This window comes from Nannobrachium achirus, assembly GCF_963921795.1.
Source record: "Nannobrachium achirus genome assembly, chromosome: 8".
In the NCBI taxonomy this organism is placed as follows: Eukaryota; Metazoa; Chordata; class Actinopteri; order Myctophiformes; family Myctophidae; genus Nannobrachium; species Nannobrachium achirus.
In genome coordinates this window covers 40798654-40814055 of record NC_137817.1, presented here as the reverse complement: position 1 = coordinate 40814055, position 15402 = coordinate 40798654, and the positions used below count along the sequence as shown (strand labels likewise).

Below are 15402 nucleotides of genomic sequence, written 5' to 3'. Positions count from 1 at the left end.
CATATACATAAGATTTCAATATCTTTATTTAAAGAATGTATTTACACTCATACAATACTCAAAATGCATATACTCTGAGAAAAATAGAGCTTTAATTGTGACATAATCATAATAATAGACCAAGAAACTATAACATCAAAATATTCCAAATAAACATTTAGCCTGGGTTTCTACATACAGTATTTAGCACTAAGAACATTTTAAATCACATGATTCTGTATCTCAATGTAAGATACATGACTCAATTACACTTTGACCAAAAGACAATTCTCAACTGTTACTGATAGGCAATTGCAGTTGAATATGCATATCATATGGTTTCTATTACTATAGGGCTGAGGATGAGAGATATAGTGTTGACAGATGGCATTTATTCCTGTAACCGTTCATACGCAGCAGCAGGTAACATGAGGATGGAGCAGTGTTTCACTTTGTGGAATATTTCTGAAATTACACTATTAGGATTACTTCATTTATAGTCATGTAAGTATATTCCTGTCATAGGCTAACATCTGTAGTATTTTAATTTGTGTAGAAGTTCTGCTTGACCACATGCTAAGAATGTTATTTAGATAGCATGTTGTTTAGACAAATCCTAGGTTTGATGTTTACCCGCTATGCTAGTAGTTACTTTGTAGCTTTAAATAGTTTTTCTTTGCAATCTGCTTGCGTGACAAATTACCCGGTCATTTGTTGACTAGGGGTCATGTTAGCTCTGGTCCAGAGCTAGGTTCATGTCACTTACTTTGATATTGCACTTGTAAGTCACACTGGGTAAGAGAGTCTGGATACTAGGAGTAGGATACTAAATGCAATTTCAACTATCATGAATTGTATTTTTAGATTTCCTCTGTAGGAATATTGTGTGTAAGGGTGTGCCTGACAATCCAAGTTCTGTTGAAACGATAATGTGTATACGACTATTCGTCATCATGTTGACTTGGGTACTAGCTTTAATTACATTATTGCTATGAATTACTATGAATAGCTCCACCGGCTGTCTGTCTGTCCGTCATGTCAAGTCACGTCACACTTTTGCCTCTACTCTTATCTCTGGCACCGTTGGCCCTATTGATGCCAAACTTTGCACACACACTCCTTGGATGGCAAATCACAACCTCCGCCCCTGATTTTTCACATGGCCCTCTTCTAGCGCCACCATCAGGCCGATTTTTGCAAAACACATTTTTGGACACTGCTCCTACAGATTTTGCCCTAAAAGCAGTATAGTATCTCTAAAGTCATGTCATCAACATGGATCTGTCCCATTTCCCATATTCCCTCCTGATTGGCTACGATTGCCTTCTAAAGTTTGTGTATGTGACCTGGACCTTGGGTCCTGTGTATAAGGTCCCCCGTTGAGCAAGAACTGAAGCACTGTGGTGTGTGTGTGATGTATTTCTCCTGTTAGAGCCCATGTGATAAACCTATTACATAGGAAGACTGTCTCAAAGTGTCTTCAGTGCCAACTGTGTTTTCACCAACATGACATACAAGACATGACTTGACAGAATAGGTCAAATTTGGGTCCTGAGCTAATCTGGATTCTGGAGAGAGAGAAATAGAGGCGGAGTCTACAGGTAAATTATGTGTTCCTTTGCAGAGTCCCGAGAGGTTGACAGTCTTTGGTTGCTTCTCGGCATTCCATCATAAAAAGACATCACTTGATCTCCTTGAAACCTGAAAAACACACAAGATGGAAATGTTACTTTGTTTGTCTTTGCATGTTTGTTTGGTAAATGGTGCATTTATCCAAAGGACTTCACGTAGATTGTGCATTACATTCACACACACATACACCGATGGCAGAGGAAACCATGCAAGGCACCAACCTGCACATCGGGAGCAATTAGGGGTTCAGCGTCTTGCTCAAGGACACTTCGACACTAACTCTGGGGGAGCCCGGGATCGAACTGGGAACCTCACGGTTCCCATCCGGCTGCTCTACCGGCCACTCTACCCCTGAGCCACTGCCGCCCCACTGTTTGTTTAATTAAGCACAGTTCAATGTGATGGTTAATCCAACTTACACGTGTGCACAGTGCAATCAAGCCTGCAATCAAGGTACAAAGTACAATCACAAATGCAAACAAGGCCTGTACGATGAACATGTCATGAAATATTCTATTCTATTTTATGTTTGAAATGTTTTAGTGTGAGTTGTGTCTGACCTGAGAGCTGTAGATGACCAGTCCTGGAGAGACGGGCTGCTCATTCTGTCTGAGCCACTCGTAACCTTTCCTCTCCACCACCAGCAGCCTGAGAGGTGACGCACTTGACTTTATCAATGTCACCACATCCTCAAAGTACTTGTCCTCCACGTTCTGTCCATTCACCTCCACCACCACGTCCCCTTCCCATAGGCCAGCTGCCTGGGCAGAGCCCCCTGGCACCACCTAGAGGACAAAAGACAGAACTTCAGTCAAAACACAACAACTATGGTACTTGTTCACTCAGTCAGTCATCACTCTATCACTCAGACAGTCCTTGGAAATGTCTATTTATTTCAGGAAATCTTGCAATGTGTCGCTATAAGGGCTTTGCTACTGCAGCTGAAAAACACTAAGTCTGATTTATATATTACCAGTCTATTATACTCTTCTCATTTGTATGTGTTGCATAAAACAAAGGCACTGTCTCCTAAAAGACAAACTAAAGCACATCAAGCCACAGTTGCTACTTGCTATGATGTCCTCTCTCTATCTTTGAATGCTTTCAGAAAATGAATCTATAGTCACCCACACAATGCAGCAGTGATTGGGTTTGTAGCGTCACAGTGACCTACATTGTGTACACAACACACTGTCCTTCCTAGAAATAACCATATACTATCTTAGGCCTCTGGAGAGATATGCACGGGAGATATTCCCAGAACAAGATCTCACACTTGACAGAAGGATGGAAGGACGGACCAGACAGATGAGAGTGTGATTAATTCAGTGATCAGACTTGACTCTGTTGTTGCTTAACTTACAACAAGGCATGAATTCAGTGAGTGGATGTATTGGTTAAATAGCACACTGTAGTAAGTATGGCATACAGTACCTGGCCAATGAATGACCCTGGCTCATCCTGGAAGCATCCCAGATGGAATCCGAAGCCTGTGTCTTGTCTGTCCAGGACACAAAGCCTGGGACAGGGCACAGATTTGTCCCCATGAAGTCCATTGCGGTGTTCAGTGACATGGGACACAGTTCTCACACCCCCCTTGTCAGGGATGTAGTCTTCATGGAACATCAGAGGGGATATTCCAATCTGCCGAAAATAACAGAAAACCAAAACAAATTTAAGACTGAATCATCATTCATTATTTGCATTTCGCTCGCAGACAGCATGATTTTCTTGTGTCAGTCACAGTCCCATAATATTAATAATACATACCTATTTCCTCCCGCAAGGGAAATTCAGTATTTTCAGCCGAACCCAGCTGATTCGCTGCCCAAAAGGAGCGTGTGAGCAATTAGGAGTAAAGAGTCTTGCTCAGGGACACACGTTGATATTGCTACCCTGACCTGGAATCGAACCTGGGAGAACCATGGGCTCTGGTTACCCAGGCTGGCTCCCTAACGATTCAGCTATGCCACCCCTAAATATGTCACGGTGGTGCCATAGTTTGGCACTTTTTCTGTTTTGTATGTGTCTATGAAGTTAACATTATTCTAATAGGCCACCAGGTGGTGTCATAATGTGCAGATTTGTCTATTTGTGTTTACTTCCTGAAAGCTGAACAACTGGGCCTCAAAAGGCCCAGTCGAAAAACACAGATTAAATTACATAATATAATCATCCCCTCCCCTTTTACCATTCACCCAACACTGTGGGTGTGCATAACCACCCTGACAACCAGGCATACCTAATGAACTGGTGGGTGTGGCCACATAAAAACACAATTTTAACTCTTTCTGTACACATTGTTTTTTAAATCTTCCTCCTAGTATAATCATAATACCTGATCTTCATGTTTTAGGGGAGAAGAAAATCATGGCAATGCATCTTTAATATAGTCTTTCTTTAATATCTTGTTATGAAAACAACTGCACATCTAAAAAACATCCCATTTATGAATATGGGGTTAGACAGATGGGAGAAACCTCACCTGTCTGTAGAAGTCTCGCCCAGACATGGATATGGAGGTGAGGCTGACCCTCTGACCACTCATCCGGATCCTCTTGACGATGTCCTCGTGTTCCATGGCCTCCGTCTCCTCTCCGTTGACCGCTAGCAGCAGCTCTCCATCGGTCATCCCTGCTTTCTCTGCTGGACTCCCAGCATCCACCTCCCTTAGTACGTGAGCTTGGATGAGGTAGAATAGAATAGAATAGAATAGAATAGAATATGATGTTGTTGTTGTTTTTGTATATCTCAATTTAAAGGACAACTTTAGTTTTTTACAACAAGGGTTCATATTTTAGATTGTAATTAAAGAATATAAAAGATGAGTGTTAAAATTATTTCATTTACTTCTTTCTATGGTTTTAGAGATTATTATTTCAGTGGTTGGGGGCATGCGTACAAGTGGCTAAATATGTTATTTTACACAATAAGCATATTCCCAAGATACAACGCAACCTTTCATGGTTGGATGTGACTTATGGGCCAGGGGGCTAGAAGTGTTACTGTAAATAGCAATAAAGAAACTGCTGGCTTATTGTGTCTAAAAAGACATATTTAGCCACTTGTACGCATGCCCCCATGCGTACGCATGCCCCACATTTTAGCACGGTAAACGCGATAAAACAATAGAACGAAGCAAATGAAAACATTTGAACACTCACTTTTTCTTTTCTCTAATTACAATCTAAAATATGAGGCCTTGAAAACAAAGTTGTCCTTTAAGGGTTGGCAGGGTTGGCACGGTAGCAGAGACAGCAAAATAAAATAGATCATACAATTTCAACTCACTAGATGAGTAAAATAGCAAGGAACAACATGTGGTACTTGTAAATGCCATGGAAACTATTACAACCCAATATCTAATTCATGGTCAGGTCCAACTCTCCAGGAAGAGAAAATATGTAGTTTCCATTAGCTTGGAATCCGTACCAATGATATATCATTGGAAGGTTTCTGAACTGTGCACAGAACACATCTGAGACACAACGTGAGTAAACGGAAATTGTAACATGTTATAGTGAGCATTAGTGACTACCAGTTGCAAGAGGATAAGTTTGACAATGACTCAAGTGCTCCTTTAGATAAGATTAGACTTTCTTCAGTGAAGAGAGGGGTGACATGCAACACAAGCTGGAGTCAAACTCCAGACACTGTGCATGGCCAGTAGGCTCAAACAAAATATTACTCCAAAGAAATAGTTATTTATTATTAATGTACATTTTCAATGTATCTCTCACCTATGAGTCCTGTTGGAGGCAGTTTCTCCTGTCGCAGCAGGAAGCCATACCCGTCAGAGCCGTGGATCAGACGCATGGTCTTTGGTCTGTGGAGGAGGTTGGGCTTCTGCGCTAGAACAGGCAAGATGGGCATCTTCCTCCTGATGTAGCTGCACTCACTGTCCCTGTCGATGACCAGGAACGTCACAGAGTCGCCAATCTTCTTCACCTGACGGGAAGAGACACAGCTCAGATAACTGAAAGCTGATAGATGGGAATTTAATATAATCTGTCCAATATAACAATACGAATAATGATGATAACAATGTTAGATTGTGCCGAGACACATACTATTTTGTTGAGATGAGAGTATGTGAGAGTGGAAGCCATGACACCATTGATCCAGACCAGTTTGTCTCCGTTACAGACACCGGCTTTCTCTGCTGGTCCATCAGGCACCGTGCTGAGAATGTACTGTCCTTTCTGACCTGAGGACAAAACAGCTGCTATTCAACACGTCACTGCTGCACCTTCTCACAAAAAGGTGCAAAGATATATTATAATATAATTATCACAGATACAAGCGGAAAACCTTGCATGTGTTGTTGGGCTTATTGCGCTGACAACGTGTTCAGTTTTCGGTACCCAGCATTGTCTGGGTTATTGCGTGCTCCCACTCTCACTCTCTCTCTCATTCCCTCTTTCCTTTTTCCGCACTCTCCCTCTCCCTCCACTCCTCCCTCTCGCTGAAGGAGCAGAAACCGCTGCCCAACGTTGTCAATTTGCGCTTATGTCGGGGATGTTGGCCATATATGGGCTGTGTGTCAGGCCTGTCAATCTACTGTATGGGTACATTTGTCCAGACAAACTCGCAACTTGAACTTTGTAGAATTGATAGGTTTTCGCACGTCCTTGACGTCACACTGTCTATTCCTAAGCATTGCATTAGTTCGGTGGTTTTCAGTGGTTGACCACAATCCATGGAATTGTGGACAAAATCCTATCCAACGATAAAAAGAATTTGGGGGGTCTGAGACTGAGAGGCTGAATCTCATCAAATGGTGGTCTGTAGCTCTAATGCCAAATAAATAACAGACCTTGATATGAAAAAGGTTGAAAACCACTGCATTAGTTGCTTCATTTGCGTGTGATTTTTCTCAGCTTTCAAAGACATGGTTTAATGGTGACGCTTCATTATACCTTCCAGTGCTGTGACGCTGGCACCCAGGCCCTGGTCAGGGTGTCTGGGGACGTGACAGAGGCGGGGTCGAGAGCAGCCCTCTCCTCTGTGTGCCCGGGCTAACGCCTGGAGGTCCTGGCACGTGGACATCGCCTGCAGGAGGCCGGGACAAATCATGTGGGGTTGTGTCAAACACTGCAGCGCTTGTTTTCATACAGTACGCGCTTGAGAAAATGCAGAAAATGCAGCGTGTACAGTATATCCCATGCACATAAAAAGCAAAGATTCCTCCCACACACAGGCAATAAGAGACCATCTAAAAACAACCTCGACTTAAGAAGGTTGACATTTCTGTATTAAAATATCCTTGTTTTGAGTGGTCTTGTGGAATATTGTAACATTTTCAGATATGTATTTTTGATATTCATGAGCTGTATGCCATAAAAAATAAAACTAATTTTGTCATTATATTACAGAAGAAATTTTACTTTTACACAATATATATATTATGTTTTAGATTAGATGGATCTGTATATATACTGTACAGATACACACATAAATATTCACAATAACTATTTAGTATACTGGCGTGTGTGCGTGTATGTGTGTGTAAAATAATCACCTGCTCATACTCCTCTCCTCTCAACACCAAGAGAAACAGATGCACACCACAGTACTGGATTCTCCTGACCACCTGTCAAACAGATAAAGAAGAGCCAGTTCTAATTAGGTTAATTATATTTGACATGGAGCCAGTTGTTCGGGGGGCGCCCAGGAGGCTTAACCGTCAGTACCTGTAATACATGATGTTGCAGGCACACACCTAATCACTAAGTGTCATGGATCTGAAGCCGGCTCATAACTTATGATGGGTGCCATCTATTACAGCAGACATATCTCGGTGCTCTGTCAAAAACAGGGTCACACAGTATCACACAAGGTGTGATACATCTGTGCTGTCAGAGTACTGGTTCAACCCCTATGCTTGATGTATACTTGGTCTCTAGCTGGTATCGTGCACCAAAAATGGCTGACCTACAACTAAGCTCACAGCATGTTGCAAGCGCAACATGATTAGCTTAATGTGCAACATTGTTTTCTCATTCAACAGTAAACAAACCAACACACAGAATAAGTGTATACAGGGTAGGGTGACGGGTTCATTTGGTTACATTTGTACACTGTTAGAGTTAAGGGGAGACCTTGAAATTTGAAAGTTTGAGAAACACTGGTGTAAATAACCCCTACAGTTGCACACACTGACCCTGGGGAACTCCATGTTGTTCACATAGTCCTCGTTCACCTCCAGCACCCGGTCTCCATCTCTGAGGCCGCTGAGCTCTGCAGGGCCCCAGGGCTCCACCTGTCTCACCACGTGGCCCCGTTGGCCCTTCTCCATCCGCAGGTAGAAGCCAAAGCTCTGGCCCTCACCGCGCTTCAGGTGACACAACCGAGGCACAGGGCATTCATCTGGCTCTGAGGGAACGGTAGAGTATTGGAATTAAATGTTTGTTAGTTTATTGGGTGTTTCAAATCCTCGTTGTCGTGAGGAAACCTCGCGAGGCATGTGCTTGTAGATCTGCTATTTTCCCTACTTTTGTGTGACACTTTTGTATGATGAAATGGGGCTTTAATTTAAGAGAGAACATACGAATTTGAAACTTGTAGATACAAGGTTTCTGCCCGACACTGAATCTACGGTTTTCTAATATCCATCAAGGTTTGGTAAGATGCAATTATAGTCTTTTGAGGGCTATAGACTATACCAGGGGTTTTCAAAGTGGGTGACGGCACTGACGGGGCACCCTGGGGTGCCGTGACAGCAGTCCAGGGGTGCCGCAAGATAATTTGATAATAGTTGGAATTTATTTGGACACTTAAAAATATATTTAGGATAATTTTAATCTTGAAATACAAGTTATTTTCAGTCAGTTCTAACCAAAATGTCTATTATCTCTACGTTTTCCTTGTAACATAATCGCTAAAATATGCTATAAATATAAGGTGCTGGGAGTGAAAATTATGAATATAATGTAGGGGTGCCTCAGTGCCCAAAAGGTTTGGGAACACCTGGACTATACTGTATATGGCTAGCTCATTACTTGTATAATGTATACATTTATGGAAGCAGTTTGTTATTTTGCCGTGTTCTGAATGATGCATATAGGATTTGAAGTGATGGACCTGCTTTTGCACCTACACTAATATAAGGGCAAGATGTGCTGCCATGTTTGGGAAATATTTCGTCCCAAATCCTTATTAGCACTAGACCACACAACTGGGCAGTAATCAAGGTGGGATCATATCATATAGCACCAGGCAGCTTCTGTGTAAGCTCAGTAACATTGTTTTAGACTTTTAGTAATTAGTGTGGTTGCCCCTGCAGGGCAACCAGACTATAGTACTGTACTTGTCCGACTTTATTCCATCTTTCACTTCCTAGATAAACTTTATTTTGCTGCGCTACTCCTCCCACAGTTTTGGTGGCACACAAATGGGCCATATGTCAAATCGACCGGCTTCATCGGGAATCGATTCCTTGCATTTTGCTAAGAGATGCATTACATAGTTTCATTTATATACATGTACCGGTATTTGTGAATTCATTTTCTCCATTGACTTTAATTAAAAGTTATAAACTTTTCCCAAACATGGAGATGACTGACATCATAGATGTATGACATCATAGACCACATGAGACTGACACAATATGTCCATATGGGAATTCCAAGATATGGGCTTAATATTGATGACATCAGGGATCTCCATATATGGGCATGAAAGGGACAAGGACGAAATGGTTATCACCGCTCAAATAGAGACAAGGACAGACAGATACAGAGATATTTGCAAAATGTGACTCGTGTCACGGCAACCACACTTGCAATTTTCAATTTCATCTTTCTAGTTTATAGTCTTTCTTGATTCACATTGTTGAGAGGAAGTATAAATGCACATATCTCTGTTTTCTCTTTTGACCTGTTATTTTATGTTTTTCTCCTTGCTCTCGATCCCTCTCTCTGCCCCCCATGGTCCCATGCAGCCCCTTTTCTTAACTGAAAACTATGAATGATGGAGTTGCAGAAACCTGTGATGTGACAATAAATTCTTCTCAGATGATAAACCATAACAGGATACTGTAGCTACTAGATATCAGCTGACTGTAATAATGTCAGGTAGCACTTAAATAAAGCAACGTTCGTCTCTTATTGTACTACTATACATACATTAGACGGTTATCTGTCATATACTGTAAGTGCTGCTGCACATGCCTGTATTCAGTTCATTTACTGAGAAGTACATTTGGTTGAAGATTTTCTCAATTAGTTTAGCAATAAATAACTGGCAAGCTGCTTATGGGGCAAATGTGAAGTTAGTTTTTGTAGATAATGGTAAGTTAAGGTAAGCGGTGACTAATGTAGTGCGAAAGAATTCAACCAATAATTCTTCCTGTTCCATCTTTAAAACTGGTTCTAGCCACAGAGTGAAAATAGTTCAATATTTTGTAAGGGTTTTTAATTTGATGTCATGCCTCTGTGGGAAAAGTACAAGAACTGGTGTCTGCAAAAGTGGTCAGTATAGAAGTACAGACAGTACAGTTCAGGTTTCTGTAACAGTTCTCAGTAGTTCTCTGAAATGTGTGGCGTTAGCAGTCTTTAAATTGTGTACAAAGTTGCTGAGATAAAACCTGGATAGTTTCCATTCTGACTCACAGGATGGGCTGTGAGTGAGGAGATAAACATTCACTTAGGCTACTACTTTCCCACTGTGGCCACTGACACTGGCTGATAGGGCATATCGACGCTGTCCGGCTGAAACCAGCTAACAACATTTTTCAGGTTTTAGATTTTTTTGTAAAAATCAGTGCTATTGAACACCCTTTATGTCTGTGTGTTGGTTTAGGAACCAATGAAAAGCAGTAAACAGCACTTCAGCCCAAACCTCGAACTCCAATGGATCCTCACATTGCCAAACCAGCTTCAGTACGCATGTATATATTCGTGTTTTGCTTTGGTGTTGTATTTCCTGTACATTTCAGTACCTAATAATAAAGACACAGTAAATGCATAAGTGCTTGTGGTTTGGAGCATTATAGATTTTGAAAGATGAACCTTACCAGGATCATCTGAAATCACCAGGGCTGGATTGTCGATCCCTTCCCTTGCATTGAACTTGAAACTTAAGACAGGAAAGATATGGACAAGTGAAAAGCGTGAAGTGAGCATGAAACATCACAATGGCTAGTGCTGGGATAATTTATTTTCATATCCAGAAGGTCTCTTCTCGTCTGCAGACCACAGCAGAATGACTAAATCAAAGTGTAACTTACTGTGAAACCTCCATTGCATCCTCCTGACCTGAGACAAAAGACAAGAGACAAAAGACTGAATAAGTCATAGCCAGCAGTATTCTGTTCTAAGATGATACTGTTGCACCATGGCCCAGAGATGACTCACTCTACCAGAATACCACCTCAAGACAAACAACAGGAGACAAGACAGGGGTGCTAGGACATAATTCAGACCACCATCATCCTTCAGACCCAGTCTAATCTACTTACCGTCCGAAGATGACCTCTCCCCAAAGGTGACCTTGGTCTTCTGCTGTCTCGGTTACTCATTGCCTGCTCCCCTGTCTCCCTGTCCCATGGACGTCACCAAGGATGCAAGCGGAGCTGATCATTAAGCTCAAACTCTGTGTCTCTCTGCTTTATTCTTGTGAACGTAAATCTGAGTCTTTCTCAGAGATGAATGACTGACAGGAGATGCTGCACCGATAGAAGCAAAAGCACACCTCGCGTCATCTTAGTGTCACGATGACTTGTTGTGTTAGAGAGTTAGACAACAAACAGTAGATAGTACCACGCTGCTTCCTATCTGACATCAACAGAGACCAGAATTCTAGCTAATGAGCACACTTTGGCCCTCTTTCATCAACCAGGTACTCACATGTCCTGACATGGGTGGGCTGATCCAAGCATTCTCATTTTATAAAGATATATCATCTCCTCCCTCTCTCTCCCTCTGAGCTCTCCCTCTTGCAGAACTAACTGACAAACACTCTCTCTCCCTCTCTCTCTCCACACAAAACACACACACACACTCACCCCGCCTCTGGGCAAGGGAGAGGTCTGAGTGCAGCGGGCTGTAAATGTAGATATCTGCAATGTCACGTATTTCAGTTATGTGCTGACGCACGCCAATCCGAGTCAACACTACGATACCCAATGCCTTTTCTTAAATGGACACAGGTTGTGCATGTGTGAAGATTATGAAGGGAATGAAGAGTGTCTGGTCCAGTCCCCACTGTTGTCCTTGTCCTTAAATAGTTTAGAAAGCTGAGAGGGGAATGGTAAAGGGCAGGCGGGGGGCACAGGAATAGTACACTGTTGTGATTTGATCCCAACCAGGTCAGCTCAGGGAAGTGTAGGTCTGGAAGGCAGAGGCGATAACGGAAAACAACAGGAAAAAAAGAGGAACAAATCCTAGGGTTTTCCTTTTTTCAATTTACTGAACTAAGAACAAAACCAAGGCAATACAAAACACCATGTCACAAAGGCAATGTTGACGTAGCCTGATAACACTCTGATCTTTTCCGCTTCTCTATGGGAACCTTCCAGTTCCCAGGTGAAGCCTCAAGCATCACAGTGTAAAAGTTCAAATTTGTATAGGAAAAATAATTTCGGCTCTGTTTGCGAGCAACACTGTGACAAAGAAAGGCATTCTTACCTGTGCTGTATTTCATGGTGACGCGTCCCTCTCTGTGCCCTGTCTGGTCAACTGCAGCGAGGAAGATAGTGTGGAGGTGCAAGGTACAAAGCCCCAAGGGACATAAAAGACTCTTTGGTCAGGACTTGAGGCGGTGGCTTCTTTATCCACAGCCGAGTGGGATTAATGTTTAATCCATCTGGTCAGAGAGCACCTCTCTTCTGGGTGTCTGAACCAATGCATCATTGTCACACAATGACGTCACATTGTTAATAAACAGGTTTTATGAGCTTGGTCAGCTGGCTGGTGGTGACTTATTTGTAATGTAGTTAGTTAATTGGAGTCTTGGTCATGAAATGATGTTATGCCAATTTTGTGAGGTTAACTAAATTCATACTTTATTGATGTGGAGGAAATTGGTGCTCTGCATTTGACCCATTCTGTACTATGGGCAGCACACAGGGGGAAGCTTCAGCAAGTCAAGTGGATGGCAGAGTTCACACAAACTATTATAAATAATACAGTATATATATACAATGGTGAACAATATAGTTATAGTTATCTTTATAGTTATAGTGCTCAGTGTGGACGGCCCTTATGACCAGCAAGTCTTGATGTGGGAGGAATAAATGAACTTCATGATAATTCCACACAGAATAACTGAAAGTGAAACTTACTGAAGTATGTCTAGTTATGCGGCAACAGCAAGCCACCGTGCCACTGTTTGTTATATTCATGCAGGTGGCTTAATGTTTGTGTACTGTATGTGAACCTCAAACACTGATTATCACAACCTTTGGATAATCATTGTATTATCTGCTTCAATATCATTTTCCTTACAATGAGTGGGATGGAATGTTGTTTGATGTGGAATATGGGGTTTTCACTTACTTTTTACTATTGCTAATACTTGTAGGAAGTAAAATAGCATTTATTCAATTTAACCAATAGACCATTTTTATTGGAGTACCACCACTCAAACACATATTCCAGATTGAATTTCCCACTCTTCGTGCATGTGGAGTTTCAAGGAGGCATTAAGGGAAGACAATAGCTAAGCTGCGGTTTTGCAAACATGAGGCCATCTGTGTCACTTCTCTCTTCAAGAATTCTGTTTTTTGCCAAAGCAATTTTGCTTTGGCAATACATCGGGGATGTATTTTTGTTGTTACCTCCTCTAGTGGAGTTGGATGGGGCTTTCTCCCCATTCTGAAAGTTTGTCGAAAAGGTCAAGGGCACAATCAAGATCAAGAAAAACTTGAGGACGGTTGGGTGGGAATTATCAGTAGACTGCCTTGAAGACATTAACTGAAAGGTCACGGTCAAGATCAACTGTCGGATTTCCATGAAACTTGGTGGGAATGATCTATAGGCTGCCATGAAAATATTAACTTTTGTCTTGAAAAGGTCGCAATCAAGGGCAAGGTCATGACATAATCAGTACACCAGCCAGCAGCATTCTGTTGCTCTGTGTGTGTATATACACCAGTAAGACTCCCTAATCGGGAGATAAGCGACCATCAGGTCTCTCCTGGACGCTCGGGGGCCGAGTTGCAGCCTTTTTAGCGGGCTGCATCCGTTCTGGAGCACCAGGAGTCGGTGGTCCCCGGGAATTCCCCGTGAGCAGCCCCGTTGGGGTGGTCATTTTTGCACTTTTTGGCGGCGGCGCCAGGGGGTCCCTGGAGCTCCAGGGGTCCCTGGAGGTGGTCCCCGAGCGCAGTCCCAGGTTGAGGCCCCAAAGTCGGATAGGAGCGGCGGAGATATGAGTAGGGCAAAAGTGTGACGTGACAGACAGACATATGTATGCATAAAGTATGTGTAGATACATTTTGTTGTACTGTTCATTGTGCACTGACAGTACAGTACCTACTACTTGCATACTCTGTACCATGGAGATGTGTTTCACTACAATTAGATCATATAGTTGCTACCTCCTCATTCATTGTAGCTTTATTTCCATGCTATCCCACAAAACCTAGCATAACTATCCTGCCTTCCTTACCCAGCAGCTAAAATATATGCTTATTGTTACACATACAGTACACGTCCTTATCAGTCAGTGAGTGGCCACAGTGGGAAAGTAGTGAGTGAATGTTGAGAATGGAAGCTGTCCAGTTTTTTTTTGCTAACACCACACGTCAAAGTACTGAGACATGTTACAAATACTAGGATTGTACTATGTACTTCTCTATATGCAGCATATCAAATAAAAATCTAATAACTGGTCCTCACTAAGGCTTATGGAAATCATTTATGTCTACTCGTTGTCTCAGGGGAGGGCTGTGGACTATTCACACCGAGAGAAGCCAAGCTAATAGTTGGCTTGGTAATTCAATGTAATCTCTATGCAAACCAGCTTGGACATTTTAAAAGCTGGTTTGCATAGAGATACATTGAATTACCAAGCCAACCATTAGCTTGGCTTTTCTGTATGTGAATGAGGCATAACAGTGACATCAATACACCGGTTTGGCATTTCACACTTTTATTTTTTTCTACATATTTATCCCACGATTTTTGTAACCAATTTTAATCGTCTAATCTTCACCTGACAGTGGAGAGATTCCCCGGTTGGACGTAGCGTGTGGAAGGAACACATTATTCCAACCAGTTCCTTTCCCCTCCATCAGGCGCCCCGGCTGGCCAGGGGGAGACAGACTAGCATAGAGACCAGGATTACTGCATGTGTTTTGTCAGGGTAGGGGCCAACTACGCTAGGGATCACGGGGAGAACATGCCAACTCCACACAGAATGGTACTGGTTTTAATACAAGAATAGTCAACCTTCTATTTCAGCATTCTAACTTTCCAGGAAGAGAAAGGCTGTGGTTCCTATTAGCTAGGAATCTACATTGATGTCATGGGCACGTTTCTGAATGGGCCATAGCCCACCAATGAGACACAGTGAGTAGACGGAAACATCTGCTACAGGGTATCTATCTAAGGGTTCAAACTGAACAGAATCTGACTACAGAATTAATTATCAATTATAAAGCAGCCTTTATGGATAAATTATCCTACTTGAAGTTGTTTTCACAGAAATATCTCGACTGAATGACATAGTCATGCAGCAGCAAAAATATCAATACGTCCACATTCCACACTGTTCATCTGGCAATTACATATTCAGTATGTACTACAAATACTGCCAAACAAGTTATAAAAGCCATATTAAATGAAGAAA

General features: G+C 42.1%; 1 protein-coding gene across 1 annotated transcript; it reads right to left on the bottom strand.

The window, feature by feature from the left end:
- Positions 1-2150: 2150 nt before the first annotated feature.
- On the bottom strand, positions 2151-12255 carry nherf4a (NHERF family PDZ scaffold protein 4a; the record flags this gene model as incomplete). Its single annotated transcript, XM_080731877.1, has 11 exons — positions 2151-2396; positions 3046-3255; positions 4097-4293; positions 5352-5559; positions 5682-5818; positions 6531-6663; positions 7133-7204; positions 7775-7986; positions 10628-10689; positions 10841-10868; positions 12240-12255. 11 exons carry the CDS (start codon positions 12253-12255, stop codon positions 2151-2153), a joined length of 1521 nt encoding a protein of 506 aa, XP_080588003.1.
- Positions 12256-15402: the final 3147 nt, after the last annotated feature.